This window comes from Sylvia atricapilla, chromosome 3 (genome assembly GCF_009819655.1).
Source record: "Sylvia atricapilla isolate bSylAtr1 chromosome 3, bSylAtr1.pri, whole genome shotgun sequence".
Taxonomy (NCBI): Eukaryota; Metazoa; Chordata; class Aves; order Passeriformes; family Sylviidae; genus Sylvia; species Sylvia atricapilla.
In genome coordinates, this window is record NC_089142.1 from 49,609,197 (window position 1) to 49,628,235 (window position 19,039).

General features: G+C 38.2%; 1 protein-coding gene across 1 annotated transcript in view; it reads right to left on the minus strand.

The window, feature by feature from the left end:
• MAN1A1 (mannosidase alpha class 1A member 1) overlaps window positions 1–19,039 on the minus strand; it is a 138,641-nt gene that overhangs the window by 9,952 nt on the left and 109,650 nt on the right. Inside the window, exons 6-8 of the mRNA XM_066315303.1 lie at window positions 17,668–17,791; window positions 15,351–15,444; window positions 9,362–9,477 (exon numbers count right to left, since the gene is read on the minus strand). Coding sequence (XP_066171400.1) covers window positions 9,362–9,477; window positions 15,351–15,444; window positions 17,668–17,791 — 334 coding nt within the window. The remainder of the gene's footprint in view (window positions 1–9,361; window positions 9,478–15,350; window positions 15,445–17,667; window positions 17,792–19,039) is intronic.

Sequence of the window (19,039 nt, forward strand, 5' to 3'; positions counted from 1 at the left end):
TTGAGAAAGGAAAAACTTTAATGACATTTCATTAAACATTTCAGCATGGTATGTCCCATCTCACCAAAACAACAGTTCCAAAAATAGGCAATAACTCTACTGGTCACTTAGCTGTTGGGTCTGAATTTATTTAAAAAGTAAACAACTATTAAAATAGATTGATAACTCAATTTACCCATGTTGCATCTTTTTTTGAAGTAATGACTGAAAACCAGAATGAAGTATTACTGTATCTGACCAACACAACAGAAATGATGCACTTTTGAACTATATTAACTAGACCAAAGTTGATTCTTGTAGTATAAAAATGGATTTTGTGATACCAATTAGTGTTGGTGAATTTTTTTCTCTCTTTTGGCTTAAGATTAAAGTTCAGGCTGAAAAGAGATGACTTCCAAGAGTTTTAAAATTATTCTAACAAACTCGTGTTAAGAAACTAACAAATTGATGTTGATTGATACCAAAAATGTCACAAAATAAAAATATGTTTCCAATTTAAGTATTCGTGTTTAGTCAAGCAAATCATCTCTCTTTTATAAATGGGGCCTATTAAGAACTAGTACATATGTCTATTAAAAGTCATTTTATTATGTAACCATCTTATTTAGAGCTATTTTTATGAGATAGTTATTAGATGTATTACAGACTCTCAGATTGCCTAGTCATGCTTTGTACAATCCTGGGTCCCTGAGTGCTAGATAATCTCTATACCAGTGTGTATATCTTTATTAAAGGCACGCTGGTCACTAAACATTTTTACCCAGACATGAAATCTGACATTTAAGAGCAGGATAGAAGGAAGGGTCATGTTCCCATAGGGGAATGCTACTTGCTATCCGCAGGGCTTTGGGTGCAGTTCTGGCAGGGAAATCAAGAGAGTAAAACAAGTTACCATAAAAGGAGAATATGTAGTGTGTTGACAAAGATCCACCCAAGTGAAAAGCTCTGTCTGGTACAATTGATTCTGAATTAAATACTTAAACTTACTTTTATTTTCATATAATTAAGTACTCACTTCATGGGACATATTTATTTGAATTGCAGGTCTATTTTAACTTGCTCATCAACTACAAATAATTCCTTTCTGCAGATCAGGGGAGGAATGTAGCACCTCTCCTATGAGGAAAGGCTGACAGAATTTGGATTGTTCAGCCTGGAGAAGAGGAAGCTTCAGGGTGACCTAACTGCAACTTTCCAGCACCCAAAGGGAGCCTACAGGAAAGGTGGAGAGGGACTTTTTGCAAGGGCATGTAGTGACATGACAAGGGGGAATGGCTTCAAAATGAAAGAGGGTAGTTTTAGATCAGATATTAGGAAAAAGTTCTTTCCTGTGAGGCTGGTGAGACACTGGAACTCATAGCCCAGAGAAGTTGTGGATGCCCCATCCCTGGAAGGTTTCAAGGTCAGACTGGATGGAGCTCTGAGCAAGTGAGAGGTTTCCTTGTCCATGGCAGGAAATTAGAATTAGATGGTCTTTAAGATCCCCTCCAATTCAAATAATTCTATAAGTCTGTGATATTTATCACTATAGAGATTATTATTTCTTTTTACTGTAATTAATATTCCCAATATAAACCAATACTCAATATCTGAAAACAATAAAAAAATCTAGAAGAATGTGGTCTTTGATTAGTTGAAAATACACTACTGATGGATAACTGTTTGGAGCTGGTACAGTTTTTCTTTTAAGTAAGTGGAAATTTCATTTCATTCTAGAATGTATTTCTGCAATTCAAATAGTAATTTATTTCTTTCCATCAAGGTAGGGCAGAGAGACAGTGCAACAGAAAAGGCTGGAAAAAGTAGCTACAAATATATGTTGTAATAGCAAATTCTATGAGGGAGTGGGGAAAAAAATGGAACAAACAAACAAACAAAAAGAGACAACCTGATTTGAGGCTGTAGTGGACAAAAAAGGAGAGGGAAACTAAAGGTAAATAAACATTTTACAGACATTTAAAGAAATAAATTTACTACAAATAAAGCTGGTATGGCATACAATATGTCATATACCCATAAGGTCTTAGAGCCAGAGTAACTGACTGATACGCTTCCTGGCAATTTTTCTTTTTAAAGCTTTTACCTAAGGCTCTGCTTACAGACCTCACTGCAGTAAAGCCTTCAGCCAAATTACTTTTTTCTCCATCTTGAGGGAAATTATTCCTTCAATGCAACAACTGTATAAATACTTGAGCACTCAATTAGAAACACTAACAGTCCTTTTTACAGTTGAAATTGTGACTCAAGTGCTCCTTGCATTACTACTGGCATCTTTCTCATGAGTTTGCATGTTAAAATTATGCCCTTGCTTGTCACAGTGAATGAGACATTAGGAATTGTTTCAACTGTAGGATAGCAAATTGCAAGTTTGTGTAATCTCTGTTATTGAAACCATAAAGGAGAAACTTTTCAGTTTTTCCCAATCTGATTTCCTCGCCCTCCTGCCCTCATTGTTAAGGCAATATGTTTTGTGTTCTCTGCTGATCAGCTTGCTCCTTAGCCTATACATTATACTGTCAGTTCTACCTTTGCAAAATTAAGCAGAATTGGACCCTCTTAATAAATGGCCACTCTTCTTCATTCCTTTCTTCACTTCTTTAAGCTTTTCACACATCTTAAATGATGTCTTCACTACCCCCTTCAGTCCATCCCTGACATGATTTTATGGTTGCAAAGTCCTTTATTTACCCTTTGAGTTGTTTAAAATGTATTGTTTATAGGGAAACACAGAAGACCCAGAACTGAATCATCTCACTGTTCAAATGAGTTAAAAACTAATCAATAAGCTTATTTTTACAGATGTTCTTTCAGTGGATTACACTGACAGGTAACAAAAACACTCACTGAGATGCCTGCAGTGCACAGGTGGAGGCTTCTCAGGAGAAATGATCTGCTCCTCAAGGCTGTTCAAATTCTAAATAATCATGTGCCACAGAAATGTTAACTCTGCTGAAGGAGCTGAGATAACAAATTACAAACCTCCACTAGCACTGTGACCCCACAGTTCTGCTACTTCTAGCTCTTAGGCATTTTACCTCTCCTTTTACAGTATCTTCTTAATTATGATTAATGAATTTCAACGATTACTGCTGTTTTAACAAAACCCAGGTAGTTTCATTTCCTGCCTCAAGATGTCACTGTAGCTGGAGATAAAACTGCCCAGCAAAACAGTTCCATATTCCATACCTTAATACATTTGAAACTTCAAAAATATGATTATATTTTGAAATTTCAAAGGTTTATAATGTCTGTTTTGGGGATAATTACAACTCTGCAGGCATCTTCATAACAAAGCACCATAAATTATCTCTGTTCAAACTTTTAATATATTTTTCTTCCCCTAGGAGTTTTCATAAGCAGTATTTTGATGATTTGAAGCAACAGTGAGGACGAAAGAGAATTCTACCATGTGTTATTTCCAATAATTCAAAGATGTATAATGTCAATTGCTTACTTATTTGTTTTAATATTTACAGCTTGCACCAGTACATTTTATTGCTTTGAAGCAGCACACAGCAGCAGGTCAGGATTACTGCAGGTTTGCATTCTGTGAGTTTCTAAGTAAATTGTCCGCTTTCTTGTTACTTCCCTTATATTTTCTCTGTTTAGTTGATCTAATGCAATAGATACTTTTCTTTCTCAACCTTCACAATTAATCAAATTTATTCTTTATTGCAAATTCCAGTGAGTTCACTGCAAAAAATTTATCGCTGGAATAGGAAGTTCAAGCCCTTGTTATGAACAAGTTCAATACTTCTGCCAAAGAAAAGTAGTGTCTTATGCTGAGGTCCTCATTGATTACTAAACTGAGTTTTAAAAATCAAAATTGAAATCTGAACACAGAAGAACTTTCATTTGTTTAAACACAACATGTAAGAAACATTTTTGAAAGCACCAAAGCACTTCTTTTGACTTTAGACATGTTATGTAGACAAGCTTACATGTGCAATGAAATATGAGTGCTTATAATGGAGGTACCTAAATTTTTAAAGGGGAATCATTGGCAAACATTTAACTAATGTGATACCTATTCATCTGATCACTAAAAAGATGATTACGTTCCAGGGGAAAGATAACTATTTACTTCTGTTTGAAAAATCATTATTTTTTTCTCTATATAGATCTGTTAGTGTCTCTCAGAGCACGGGTGCTCTAGCTCTAAATGTTGTGTGTTACCAAAAGGATAAATTTATCTGTATTTTAAAACAGTATTAATGGTCTGGCATGCATCAAATCAAGTTACTCTCAAAATGTTACACTGTGTTTGTTCTGAATACTCTACGGTATCTGTTGATTCTGACAAAGGGTTTTTTTGTTATCAGAAAAGGGAAGGGAAAATAGCTTGACTAGTAAGGACATGGCTGCTCTGAAAAGAGCAGAGCCATGAGCAAAAAGCATACAATTTCTCCTCACTCTTTTCTAGTTAAAATTCTCCTTAAAGGCTTCTAACAACATTAAAGCTTGCTGCTTCTCCTGACAGTCCATAAATAAGCAAAATTTTGAATAAATACTTTATCTTGTCCGAAACTTAAGACATTGTGCGGTTATCAGTAAATTATTAACAATTTAAAATCTGCAGAAGCCTTTCTTTAGCCTCGATGCTTTCTGTAAGCACTTGTAGAGAGTCTCAAAACCCTTGCTGAGAGGAGAAATACAGTGAAGAGAATAACAAGGAGCAGTGAGTCCTCTGGATGAATCCTGTGTTCCTACATAATGCAGCCATACTATCACTACGTGCAGAACACCAGTGCAGCTGGGTGATAAGTATTTTAAACATGACAGCTGACAAAACAGCCTGATTATTGATTTTAACACATTTAAGTTACATTCAGTTAAGTTGCCTCCCACCTCCTACACCAAAAAAACCCAAAACCCAAAACAAAATACGCAGTGGGAATGCTGGGTACCAAATGTTTCATTCTAAGATGGGCTGCTATTGCAGCATCCTGCCTTCCTCATTTATGTATTTTTCTCAATGCCAAGAAGTGCTCAAGTATTTAAAATTCAAGTCATTAATCACTTTTAGCTTTACCCAGTATGACAAGCCATTATATTTGAGTTGTTGCGGTTCTCTCATTGTGCACATCAGTCATGCAGTTTTTAGGACCACTAGGATCACAAAGCAAACTACTTCAAGCAGCTTCATGGAGACTGCAGTCAGCACAAACCAGCCACCAGACTGTCACCACAGTTAAACAGATCCTCACGAAATTCCAGAGATGAAAAAGGCCTATCTGCCAATATCATGTTTTCACTTTGCTAACAACACTTGGTTTTCCCTCTCCTTTCAAGGAGAAAGGAGTCTCCATGGATTTGTTTTATTTATCTGAAAGGCTGAAATCAACAGCTCTGAAAAACATTCACTACTTAATGCTGACAGTTAAATATACCCCAAATCCCCCAATCAAAATCAAAGCTTCCTTTGGCAGTATGCAAACTGAGTATATATCAAAGCTAGTCTCCAAAGTTAGCAATGTGCCAAAAAAAAAAAAATACCCCCCCCCCCCCACCAAGTAATTCTATATATCTTCTGTCTGAATACTAGAATCCTGAGGCCAAAAATTATGTTTTCCTCTTTTGATACCCACAGAAGTTTACTGCATTCACAGCATTGCCTAATTGTGCAACCCAGCCTCGCAGCAATTTCTGAAATGGTGTTGAAATCTGGCAGAGTGGCTGTGGCACTGCTTCACAACACGTGTTCCTCTTTTGGCCATTTCCATTGTTTCTTCTTCCATGTTCTATGTGCTGCAGAAATCACTTGTTTTCTTGTTAGGATCATCTGAGCAGTTGTTACCCATTAAGAAAGAGTAAACAATCTAAATGTCTAAAAGTGAACTAGCTACTCTGGCTCAAGGTAAAACTGCAGAAAGCAGCAGCGTTACCTCACTGAAACCACAGGGCCACCAAGGGCTGCACTGAACTGAGCTGCTTGGGAAGTGCTGGTGAGATTTTCCCTTTTCCTGTGAAGTTCTTCTGGGGTGAGTTACCATTCTCTTTACAGCCTCTAGATATGTCACTTCTCTAGAACTACACTGAGAAGGGCATGAAGGCAGAGTCAGAGAGAGAGGATAAATATATATGTAAGATGCAGAAAGATTGCAGAAATGGCCACAAATAAATTTAATGGGAAAACTTGGAAAAGATATCTGACCATCAAACATCAAGTATGAGACAACCTATTTACAGGAATAGAGGGAAAATTGCCCTTCAGCTTTGAAAATGTGGGCTGACACATTTAAGAGGGGAAGATTTGATGCTGTTGTTCGTGACACTGCTGTTGCTAGACTAGATATAAGTGACCTCACAAGTTCCATTTTTGCTCTAAATTATCATGTTCTCTTATAAACCTACTCAATTGTGTCTCAGAGATCAGCTTGTTAACTGAGAAGAGTGAGATGATTCCTGTCCTGGATAGTTGCAAAGACTGATGGATTATTCTACTGGCAGTTATTTCCTCAAAATATAGCTAAAAGCTGAATACACATTTGTTCTGTAACTAAATGTTGCATGCTATCCATTGAAACCAGCTTAGAAAGATCTCTTACTTCATGTATTAGGTGAAGCAGGACATTATTTGTATTACTTTTCAAAAGAGAAAAAATAACTTACATTAAAAATACATTCACTTGTCTTTTTGTGTGAATTCTACAATTTATGAATCCCTCTGATGGCCTGGTATTCCAAATAAGACTATCTTGGTCCCTTTTCCCATTAGAAATAAACTCTTTATATGGCTTCAGCCATATACGCATTTTTGTGGCAAGCAGAAGCAGTTTTTAAATCTAGTCTGACATCTTAGTTATTGCTTTTAACTTAAGCCATGATATAATCTATAGGTGATACAAAAATTCTAATGGAAAGCATTCCTTTTTTTTTTTCTTTTAATATGATTTACAGAACAGTGTGAAAAATAACCCCCAAGCTCTATCTAAATAGATTTCAGCTTTTCACAGTGAACTATATAACTCACCATATATTTCCATTTGTGGTTTCTGGATAGCAGAAGATATTGAATTAGGCATCAAACCTTCACATCACTCTTTCAGAATCTGGTGGCTATGTGCTGGACTGAATGGCCAGGGACAATCATGCTGTTCCCTTTGGCATAGTCTTAAAAAGATTCTGAGAGCACTGGGGGAAATTTCTCTAAGAAAATACCAAGCAGCCTCAGAACTCAGAATGCCCAAACCCTGCAGCCTTAGTTGTAAAGAAAGATTGCAGCTTGCACAGACACTTAAATCAGCTTTAATTTAGGTAAGTAGTGGGTCGATAGCAATGAAGCCAGTATCAGGATGGATTTCAAATCAGGATAGCTACTCCAGTTACCTGGAATCTCAGTGGGGCCCAATCATCCTGCAGTTTCTGTGAGGCTGAAACTTTGCTGCTGCTTTCTGAACAAGCTCCTTTACAACATCAAGCTGCAACTCCTAATGCTGCAAGCACACTTCCAACTTTGGTACAGATGTACCTCAGTACAGAAAACAGACAGCAGGAATGCCTTCAATGAGAAAATACTGGAAATAGCAACAGCCAGCAGCATAAGGAAATCTATTTTTAGTCAGGTCCTCTCAAACACTAACACTCTGGTCAGACATGATGCTCGGACTGCTTCTGAGCTAGTACTACTAGAAAATTTTAAGAAAATAGGTACTTTAAATGCAGTCATATGCAGCAGAGCTGAGACCCTGATGTTGATACTGTCACATTCAGTGATGCTGCTGAGCAGCAATTCTGCTCCTCCAGCTGAAATCTGAGCAAGGAGAACTGCTCCTGTAATATGGGGGCTGTCACCACTTCTGCTCCCTGCTGGGACCTCACTGAAAACCTGATGTCTTTAAACCAGCAGAAGTGGAAGGCTAGAAGCAGCTTTGAGGTGCTTCAAAATGTCTTTCCTGGTAAGATGAATTGATAATTTCACACACTTTGTTCTCTCTGTTTGGCTGCCAACCCAATGGGTGAGCTATTACAACAGCACTGTTCTTATGTTATAGCCTCAAATGCACTCAAACCTAATTTAAGATCCACCTTTTGCTCTGAAGTTGAAACCACGCAAGCAGTGAAAATGAGGCTGACTGCATCCAAATCCACACTTACAAAATTAAAGGCAAGATTTCCTTAGCAGAGGATACTTGGTTGTCAAATTTATAACCACCAGAGATGATACCCTCCCTCAGGTCTTCACACTTGACTTTGCTCTCTAATGAAAAAAAAGATGGTTGCAATAAACAACCGTGGTTGAATTTTTTCATGCCACTACTTTTAGTGTATGGGAAGTAAAAGGAGACTTATGACTTCCCTAGGGACAGTGCATTTCCAGATATATGAAAGAATAAGCAGATATTGCTTAGCATCTCAAAGCCTTGTCTATAGAGGCACTGTGGATACACACAGTTAATAAGAGATAAAAGTCCTGGCCCTAGACAGCTTCCAGTCAAAACAGATGAAAGGATGGGGAAAAAAAGAGAAGTAATATTATCCTCTTTTTTAATATATATCTATATATACGAAAGCAAGGAACTGAGAAAATAGGTCATTTGCCCAGAACTGGAAGGAAAGCCTGTAAATATGAATTTAAACAGAATACTTCCCAAGTCTTAATCTGGTGTCACAAACCCATTATTTCTCCCAAAACAGCATATTAAGGAAATACCATAAATAACAAAGCTAAGTGAAGACCAGTAGGATCATAAATAAAATACTATATAGAAATGTAAGTATGAATAGTTCTGATTTTATAAAACTTTCTCTTGTGTCCAGTTGGGACACAAGAAGAAGCTGACAAATATATGCTCTTGTACCAAAAAGTAATTGTGAAAAAACACCCCTATTTTCATTTCTAATTATCCACCATAACACATTGATCGATCCATGTGTGGACCACTGTCAAAACACTTTTTATGGCTGAGACACATGAGAGAATTGAATACAAGAGAGGAATTGCCTCCTGGATATAGAGGAAAAGGCCAAGACTAATACACATCTAGAGAAGACTCAGGAAAAAGAGCAGAACATCTATCTAAGAGCTACTTGTAGATAGATGCATTTTTTTGTTGTTTATTTTATACTTTTCTCCTTCAGAGACAATTGACTGTATTGCGGTAAAAGAAATATTTCAGTATAAATATTTCAGAAATATTGCAGTAAAAATATATTTCAAAATTCTCCCCTTTCCCACAGTATCTGTATTCCTCTGGCACTTCTATTTGAAGAAGTCATTTTTAAAACAGAAACTAATTTTTTAAAAAACACCCTGCGCTAGCAAATACATAATTCTCTCATATTGTCCTCAGAGCCTGTCTCTTTAGGATTATTATATATTAGATTATTATAGAAAGGGAGATTTAAATGTCCTGTTTACCTGAACAGCATCATAATACATTTTCTTGCCATCTTCATCTGTCTTGTCTGACATCAGCCATGCCTTGAGCAGATATTCATAAAAGCTATCCCCAAGCCCTCCAATGGAGACATGATCTTAATAGGGAAGAAAGAGATTGAACAGCAATTTCATCTTAAGCTGGGACAATAAAATACAATCACGTTTGAAACAGTGTATTTGATGATCTATTTCTACAACATCTTTAATAAACATAAGCCTGGAACCTCAGGAAAACTTTACTGGTATATACAGAGAATTATTTCTTTTATTGCTGTATTTTTAATTTAGCTAAAACACCATAGTTATTTAATATCCACAGTGTGCTGCAGGAGATCATGGCAAAGAAAAAACAATTTATATGTGACCATTCTAATTCATGTAGTCTATTCCATACAAAACCGTGTTGAACTAAGGCTTTTTTTATCCTAAAAAGATAAAAAAGTAGTAAGTGTTCTCTGATTTGATAAAGGCTTTCCCTTAATGTGCAGGCATTGCTCTTTTAGTCACTAACTTTCCATTTAAGTCACTTCATAAAAAAGACTTTCAGCTCCTTACTGCAGAGTTGAATTTCAGGTTATTTAGTGGTATTTCAAAATGCTGAGCCATATGTTTAAAAATAATACTACATTTTTGAACATCTGACTGCTTTCAGAACTCAGCAGTGGTTTGGAAGGAAAAAAAAGGACTTCACTACAGAGGACTGTTGCTGTGACACTCCTTTATTCTGCTCTATGCTTATTATGTGAAACAATCTGGTACTACAGGTGATGTGACTATTCAATTGCACAATTTAGGATGTGACTCTGGAAACACTAACACCACACAAGCCAGACATTCAGCAACAGCTGCACCAGTGATGGGAAATTTAGTGATGCTCTCAGTTGCTTGTACAAGACTGCACTCACTCACTGTACAGTAACCTAAAAGATTCTTGGCAAAATTTTGATGGGTTATCATGATTTCAGCATAGATCCCTAAATACATGAAATATTACAACTATATATACATGTAAAATGTTTTTTCTAGGCTCCATTAAGTTGAGAAGGGAAGCTAAAGGTTTGCTTATAAAACTTGTTGCTGCCCAGTAAAATTTAGTAATTTGACATTTATTGAATCTTCAGTGAAAAAATTTCAAAGTGCTTTACCAGGACTACTCATCTATAACTGTCAGTTTTACAGCAAAGGAGGGATCTGCTAATTCCACTCAAGAAATACAGGATGGAGATATCATTATACAGATCACACAGCAAGTCCCTGAGTCATACCACAAAGTTCTGGCCACGAGAAGACCAAAAAACCTGCATGGCATGACCCAGTCTCATAAAGTGAGATGCAGAAGTGTTAGTGATATGGAGCTCACACTTCCTGACACCTAACTCTGATCATAGCTTCAAAGTTATGCCCCTGATGGTAGAATTCAAAGGAACACAGATAATTTATTTTTATATTTATTTTTATACCCTTTGTATTTCTCTCCATGGAAAGACTCCTTTCACCTTCCAGACAGGTTACAGAGACATGCAAATGTAGAAGACAGATGTTTGTCTACTCAAACTACATCAACAGTGTCCTTTTCCTCCACTATTCTGTGACATGCAAAAGAAATTTAGTTTTCCGAATGCATCCTGCCCCTTTGCCCACCAAATGCATTGTACCATCAAACCTGAAAAGGTTTTGGTTTTTTTTTTTTCCTCTCCACCCTCTTTTGAACGAGATATATTGAAATTCTGGGAAGACGACACCATTTTTTAAATTAAATGTTCATGATCCAAAAGGAGAAGAGGTTTCTTAAAACAATGGAACATTTCCTGTGATCAAAGGCTGATCTTTGAACAGCAGCATTTAAATGACCTTTACGGTTTCCTAAATAAATTACCATAGAAACCTCTGACATTTGCAAACTAAATAGCACAAGCAGAGTTTCATCAATAATAAGCCCTGTTATTATATACATTATTGCAGTAGACAAATCCAATTGACGCATGCTGCAGCAAATCACTGTCAGTTTACTGTCAAAATAACAAGGGCTAAATGAATTTACAGGAACAATGACAGAGATCCATCAGTGGCCTTCACAGCTACAATACTGCTGGAGAAGAAATATTCAGAAACCATTCCTCCCTCTCCATTTTTATGTTTGAGAGAAAATATTTCTGTCTTGTACCAATTAAGGGTCTTGGTTGTTTGGTTTTTCCCTTCTGTTGTAATCAGCTGAAAACAGCCTAAAAAAGCAATCAAAAATAACATATTTTTCAAGTCTCACATTCTGAACTTCTCTGTGGGGAAAAAAAATTAGTTAATCAGTGTTGGTGAATGGAGGCGACTGATATGAAAGAGATGTAACAAGATGGAACTTGTCTTTGCTGCTTCAGCATGCCAGGGATAGACCCACACCAACATCTGCACTCACCCTTCACAGGCAGGGGAGCTGTTTATTTGTCAGCACTGCCTGCTATTGGAAAACAAAGCTTGTGTAAGCTAAAAGATTTTCTGTGCATACCAACAGAAACTGGCATTTCGTATGAATGAGGAATGCTTAAGATGCAAATATATTAAAAATAGGGAAATAACAAAGGCCATAAGGCAGAATAAGTGTTTGACTGCTTTGAAACATATAAGGCAGAGCCACTAACTGCCTCAGCCACTAGAAAGATCTGCTCTCATGAAGCACCAAAAAGCTGCTTCTGTGAGTAACAGAAGCCAAGAAAGGAGTTAAGTGGATCTGTCTCACAGGTGCTGAGATTGTCTCTAATTAAATCCAGTACCTACAGCTGTAGGATCAACACTTCCATGGGAGGTTTTTATGTCTTGCAAAGCTGTGCTGAACCAACAGGTGAACCAACTGGGCACATGTCTCGGATCTCTAAAAAGGATGTTTATACCAACATGCAGCCACAGTCGATGGCTATGCATGCTGAGCTGCCACAGGCCTTGTGGCACAGTGACCTGCAGGAAGCCTCACAGCATAGCAGAGTAAGAAATGGCAGGTGTACTTCTAATTCATAAAGAGAAATGGGATTTGCCTTGATAGGAAAATACAAGCAAGCAGCACAACCTTTTTGGACACCATTTCAACTCAGACTGACATAAAGCTTTCAAAAATAGATTCTAATAAAAAAAAAATCACTGAAATCACAGAATGCATAAGGTTGGAAGGGACTCTATCTGGTCTGACCTCCCTGCACGACAGGGTTATCCTAGAACACATGGAACAGGATTGTGTCCAGACAGTTCTTGATTATCTCCAGTGAAGGATGCTCCACAACCTCCCCCAGACAGAAGCTATTTGTTCCAGGGCTCTGTCACCTGCACAGAAAAGTTCTACCTAATATTCAGGTAGGATTTTGTCTGCATCAGTTTCTTCCTTTTGCCTCTTGTTCTATTGCTTGGCAACCTGGAGAAGAGCCTGGTCCATCCTCAGACATCTTCTCTTCAGATACTTAAGAGACATTGATATGGTTCCCTCTCAGTTGTCTCTTCTTAATGCTGAACCAGCCCATCTCTCTCAGAGCTTTCCTCAAAGGAGAGATGCTCTAGTCTCCAGTCATCTTCATCAGCCTCTGATAGACCTGCTCCATGTCTTTTGTACTGAGGAGTCCAAAATCCCAGAACTGGATGCAGCACTTCAGTTGTAGCCTCAGTAGGGCTTATTGAGGCAGGATCATCTCACCTGACCTGCTGGGAATGCTCTTCCTAATGCAGCCGAGGATGCGATTGGCCTTGGCCAAAAAGGCACAGCTGGTTCATGGCCGCCTTGTAGTCCACTGGAATTGCCAGGTCTTTCTCTGCAGAGCTGCTTTCAGCAGGCTGGCTTCCTGCATGTACAGGTGCCTGAGGTTACTATTCCTCTGCTACAGGACCCTGCATTTATCTTTGTTAAGTTTCAGACAGTGCCTCTCTGCCGATCTCTCCAACCTGTGGAGGTCCTGCTGAAGGGCTGCACAGCCCTGGAATATCGGATGTTCCAGGTTTGGTTTTTAGAGAACTTGCTGAGGAGGCATCTCCCCTTCATCCAAGTAATTGATGGATAAGTTAAACAACACTGGGCCCAGTACAGACGACAGACCCTTGGGGGCACCATCAGTGACAGGCTTCCAACTAGACCTTGTGCCACTGATTACAACCCTCTGGGATCTGCTGTTCAGCCACTTCTCAATCAACGTCACTGTCCACTCATCCAGGCCACAGTTCCTGAGTTTGCCCATGAGAATGTTGTGACACAATATCCACCAATCTCTCCTCCTCCATCCAGGTAGTTGTCACATCACAGAAGGCAACTGGGCTGGCCAAGCAGGATTTACCTTTAGTGAACCAATGCTGACTACTCTTGATCAACTTCTTGTCATCCATATGGATAGAGATGGCCTCTAGAATGAGGTTCCAGGGATTGAGGTGAGGCTGATGAGTCAGTAGTTCCCTGGGTCATTCTACTTGCCCTTTTTGAAGATTGGTGTGACTTTTTTTTTCCCCCGGTCCTCAGGCACCTCTTCTTAATTCCATGACCTTTTAAAGACAATTGTGAGCAGCCTCACTGTGGTGCCTGTGAGCTCTCTCAGCATTCACGGATGCATCACATCAGATCCCATGGACTTGTGGATATAAAGTTTGCCTAGATGTTCTCTAACCCAATTCTTTTTGACCAAGGCAAAGCCTTCCTTCTGAGCTTCCCTTACCCAGGGTGGCCCCTCCAACCTGATGGGCCTTTGTGCACATTCTCATTTCCCTAGTCTTCAGTTTCCAGGGCCTCATAACTATTGTATGAGGACACCTGAGAAGATGAGGTGCACTGGGAGGGGATTCTCCTGCCAGCCTAAGTAGAAACCTGTTTCTGCTCCCCTCCGTCTTTAAGGTCCCCTACTTCTGCCTAGTGGAGAGTGGGTAAAGGATCCATCACTTCTCATGAAGTAGATGGTGGGTGCATTTTTCTGAGGCATGATAGAGAGCAGACACTCATCTTTGCCTTTGTGAAAATTATCTATTCAGACTGTGGCCAGTCCCATAAGGAGTCCAAAACCTCACTTCCCCCTTAGCTACATCCTAAAAAACCTCTTATGTTAACAAACCTCTCCAGTCCTTTTCTTCTGTTGCATCACCCAACCAGCTCACACAGGTTGAATCTGGAACCAGCTAATCTGCTCATAATCCTTTCAGACCATGATATCTTGCTTGTTTTCATTCAATAATGTAAGGAAGAAAAAATAGAAAGACACTGAGTTGTTTGAATAGATGGTGGCAGACTGAACCTAAGCAAGAAAAGTGGAAAAAACAGTAAGGTCTCTAGAGTCATGACCCTGCACACTATGCAGACTTCTGACATGTTGTGGAGATCAGAGAAAGCAATGAACAACAAGAAATTACTCAGTCATTAGGAAGGGGCTAAGAAATTAAAACAATTCAAGTATTTTATAGTCTTTTCCTTCTAATTTCAGTATCTTCAGTAATGGTTCCAAGGGGATTAATGCCATGACACATTTCTGTTTAGCTTGCTTCCTCAGTTGGTGGCATTACATTTCAACAGAAATCACAGCTGGTATTAACTGGAAAGGCTTGTCTTATTACTTTTCTTTCCTTCAGTGGAGCCACACAACTCCAAAAATGTGGAATTTGATTCAAACAAGCTGATAATGTTTCCTTATGCAGCTACTTCAGAAAGCACTTTCGATTTTTGAATAAGAGACTTCTGTAGTCGACAAATTCCTTTCCAAAGTCATACATATTTATACATTTCCCTGCTTCCATAAGTCATACTGAAAGCTCAGGAAAAGTAGATTAAAATGCAGCAAGTACGACTATTATTTTTATAGTTGTATTTTATACATTTTATAGAATCTCAGATATAAAGGGAGCTTCTATATGTTATAACAGTTCTTTTTATATAAAAAACATATAACAGTGACTGAAAGAAGTAAACAACTGTAAAGAGAATGCTGACAGACAGGTCATAGTACACAAGACTTCAGCTACTTACGCTGGCCCCACTGGCCACTGCTGGGATTCAGGTAGTTGGGGTAAAGGCCCTCTGGTTTATCCAGTCGACTTAGAACCTTTCGGATATTCATTACCTAGATGAAGGTACAAAACACTGAGCACTTATCCATTTTCCCCACAAAATACAGGAGTGTAAATACACCTACAAATAACTCCCCTGATCTTATTCAACACACATACCCCAACAGCTCTGTGCAATCATATCACTATTGAAAAAGCTGTTGTCATCATGCAAACAAGTTCCTGAAAACCTCTAGACTTTCTGTGTCAATTGTCAGCAATGAAACAACACAACAGGAGCAAGCTCCAAAGCTCAGGACTTGCTATGCAGAGTATCCCCCTTTTCTACAGGATACTGAAACTCACTGAGGATATTTCCCTTAACTAAGCTGAGCTACATCAGTATTTATATTCCTTGTATACCCAAACCAGAAATGCTATTAAATATTAAGCTTACCACCTAGTTCAGATGTGGAAGTGCACTGTAAAGGAGAGCATGGCTGGAACTGACTGAGCTTTACACAACCAGCTTGCCCAGCAGCAGGGACCCAGGCAACCCTGAGTGCTCTGCTGGCACTGCTAAGGAGCTCACTACAAATGAGATGCCCGGGGAAACAATTACAGTCCAGATGCTCAGCAGCTGGAGCCATCCAGCAGCACAATCCACTGCAGAGCACATGTGAATTTTAGGATTCACAGAAAAAAACACATATAGCAGCCTGGAAGGATGAGGATCCTGAGCACTGCAGAAATAGTGACAGAAAAGGTACTGACAGCTTCGTTATAAACCCCTGAGTGCCTAGAGACCCAGTGAAGTAGCTACTGAAAAAGAAGATAAATTAACTTATACCAAGCTGCAGAAGGATTTCTGTTGTAGTACACAAACTGCTTCCTGCATCTTGACACTACTCATTGCCCAAATGCAGGCTGCAATGAGTCCTAGAAGAACTCAATTAATAAGTTCTTCTAAGAATATGTCCATGCAAAGCTTATTCCAGTGTTTCTTCTTTATCAAGTGTACCAGCCCTGGCATGGTTTGCCTCCAAGGGCTTTGGAATTGCAATCTCTAAAAGGTTTTAAGAACAGCTTACATAAACAGATTGCCAGCATCTTGCAGCTAGACCATGATGCCACTCTGTAGGAGAACCATAGGCAAGGATTTTTAAGATACGGACTTTCATTGTCTCTTAGTGGAACAGATGTTATGCATTAAATTACCATAAATGTCCCTAGATAATTAATTTATGTTGTCAATTTGTTTCTGGCTATTTTTCAGTGCTGACACCCCCTACCCATCCACTCCCCCTCCCCAGTTCAAATTTAAGAGAAACTGTGCAATTTACCCCTAAATATATGAAAATTGCTAGGAGTTTGCTTCACAAAATTTATTCCAATGCTGACAATGGTACTGCAGTGAAGCCGCTCAGTCCTTACCCAATAATAATTTTAGATCTGACTATTGCTTTTAGACCTACTGCTAAGATTCGGAGTCTTGTCAATAATTAGATTATTAAGTCGATAATATCAGCTTTAGGTAACATGGGGAGGCTGCAGTAAGAATACAAAATCAAAACAAGTGTATGTTTTAATTAGGAACTAAAAAGAAGATAAATGATACAGTGTATTATAAAGAACAGGACTTGCTGGCTATTAGTATGTCAAGCAAAAAGCAAAGCAAAATTTTTCAGGTAGGAATTGAGGGAAGGAATTTTTTCCATGGCTCATCTATATTAAAAGCATCCAGAAGACAATGTTATCAGATTTTGGAAGAATTAGTATGCACAATCACTGCTTTGTCTAAGGATGTGATTTTTTTTTCCTTGCCCCAAAGAGAGTTCAAAGTATATTTCTTTTAGGTCAGTGCAATGGAAGGCCTTTCTGACCTCACTGACGGCAGTGATATTATGCAGCATTTTGAAGAGTAAACTTGTTGAAATCACCCTGGTGCTTTGCTTTCTCTAGACATCAGTTATTATCCCGAATATAATGTCAGGTTTTGTTTACACCCCATTAGGTAAAGAACTGAAGAACGCTGTACAGTCTGATTGCTTAATGTGATACTAATTTAGAAGATAAACAGAAATTAAATGTTTTATGGGGCCATATACAAGAACATACATCAGAATAATTTCAGAAGAGACTTTTGAATTTTTAATACAAAAACATGCCAAGGTGATTAGGGAAAATGTGACAAACACTCACAACTGAGGAATATCCAAATCTCTCCTCATTCATATTAATCTCTAAATACATTATGATTTATCTTTTACAACAGGATTTTGATGGATCAATCTCACCTTTTCAGCAAACACAGGATTTCCAGACAGGTGGCTCAAATGTACAAACTCCAGATGCAAAGTCCCAAATTCTGCCAAAATGCTGCTTCCACCAGAGGCCCATGGCCAATTTCGACCAATTCCACTAAAATGGGGGAAGAGAAAGAAAGAAATGAGCATCTATGAGGCAATGCTAATAACATTAATAAGCAATACCTATACCAGTATCATGAGAAGATAATTAATCTAAAATGTATTTACTATGTATCTAAGGAGCCATGCATCAGCAGCCTTCCATGATTTTCACCACAGGACCTTGAATTACTTCAGTCCAGCTCTGCTTAGGCTGTACAGCTGCTTCTAGCAACAACCCAATCTTTTTAGCTCACAAATGGCTCCATTACACTTATCATTGTAACTGTGTTACATTGCAGGATATCATGTTTAAAGACAAAAAAGCACTGACTTGTTTTCTGCTGTACTTAACACAACTCCCTCCGCTTCTAACTCTAATTTCTACAGTGCAATTGTTTATTAACTTTAATGCATATATACAGAATAGGCTTTAAGTTAAAAGTATTGCATGCAGCATATCCTTCTTAATACATGAGACTTTAATAGGGTAGGATAAGTGTGTATTTTCTGTCTGAGCATTCCTATCAGGATGAGTAACTTCAGTCTTAATTACAACCTAAGGATACTTCACAGCAAAATTAATCTTAGGATTTGTGTTAAGAATAGAGAAATGCACATTTATTGCTAAATCCCCACTAGAAACTAATGCTTGTTGAGACTCAGAATGGCAAGTCTAATAAAGTTTCATTTCAAAAAGGTGGGGTTTTTTTTTACCCTTGAAATTCCCAGACCCAACCCCCCGCCCCCACTGAAATTAAAGAAAAGCTAGCCAATGTTCCAGAGCATCTAGGTGAATAATGACATATTAGATGGGCATAATATTAGGATGAATGTTACCTATAAATACACTTATTAGGGACTGGAATGTCTTCCACATTTCCAAGTTGTAAACAGCATTAAACACAAACACATCTGTATATAAATAAAATTTTAATTCTACTTTTACACATAAGCAGCCACTATGGTCATCGATTAGCAGTTGCACAACCATGAAAATACAGTATTCTTCCTGAGCTAAAATGTGACTCAGAAACCCCAAAACCAGCAAAAATCCCAATAAATCATGATGGAAGTTCTCAGACACATTAAAATCTCTTTTTCAAAGGATCAGCTATAACTGAAGTTTAACCAATACGTGGAAATTAAGACTCCATTAAGTCAATCTCCCTGCTAACTATATTAATAGGACATTTTGAGACTTCTGCCAGACACACAAAATAAAACCAAGCCATTAAACTTTAAAAGCAGAGAAAAGGCA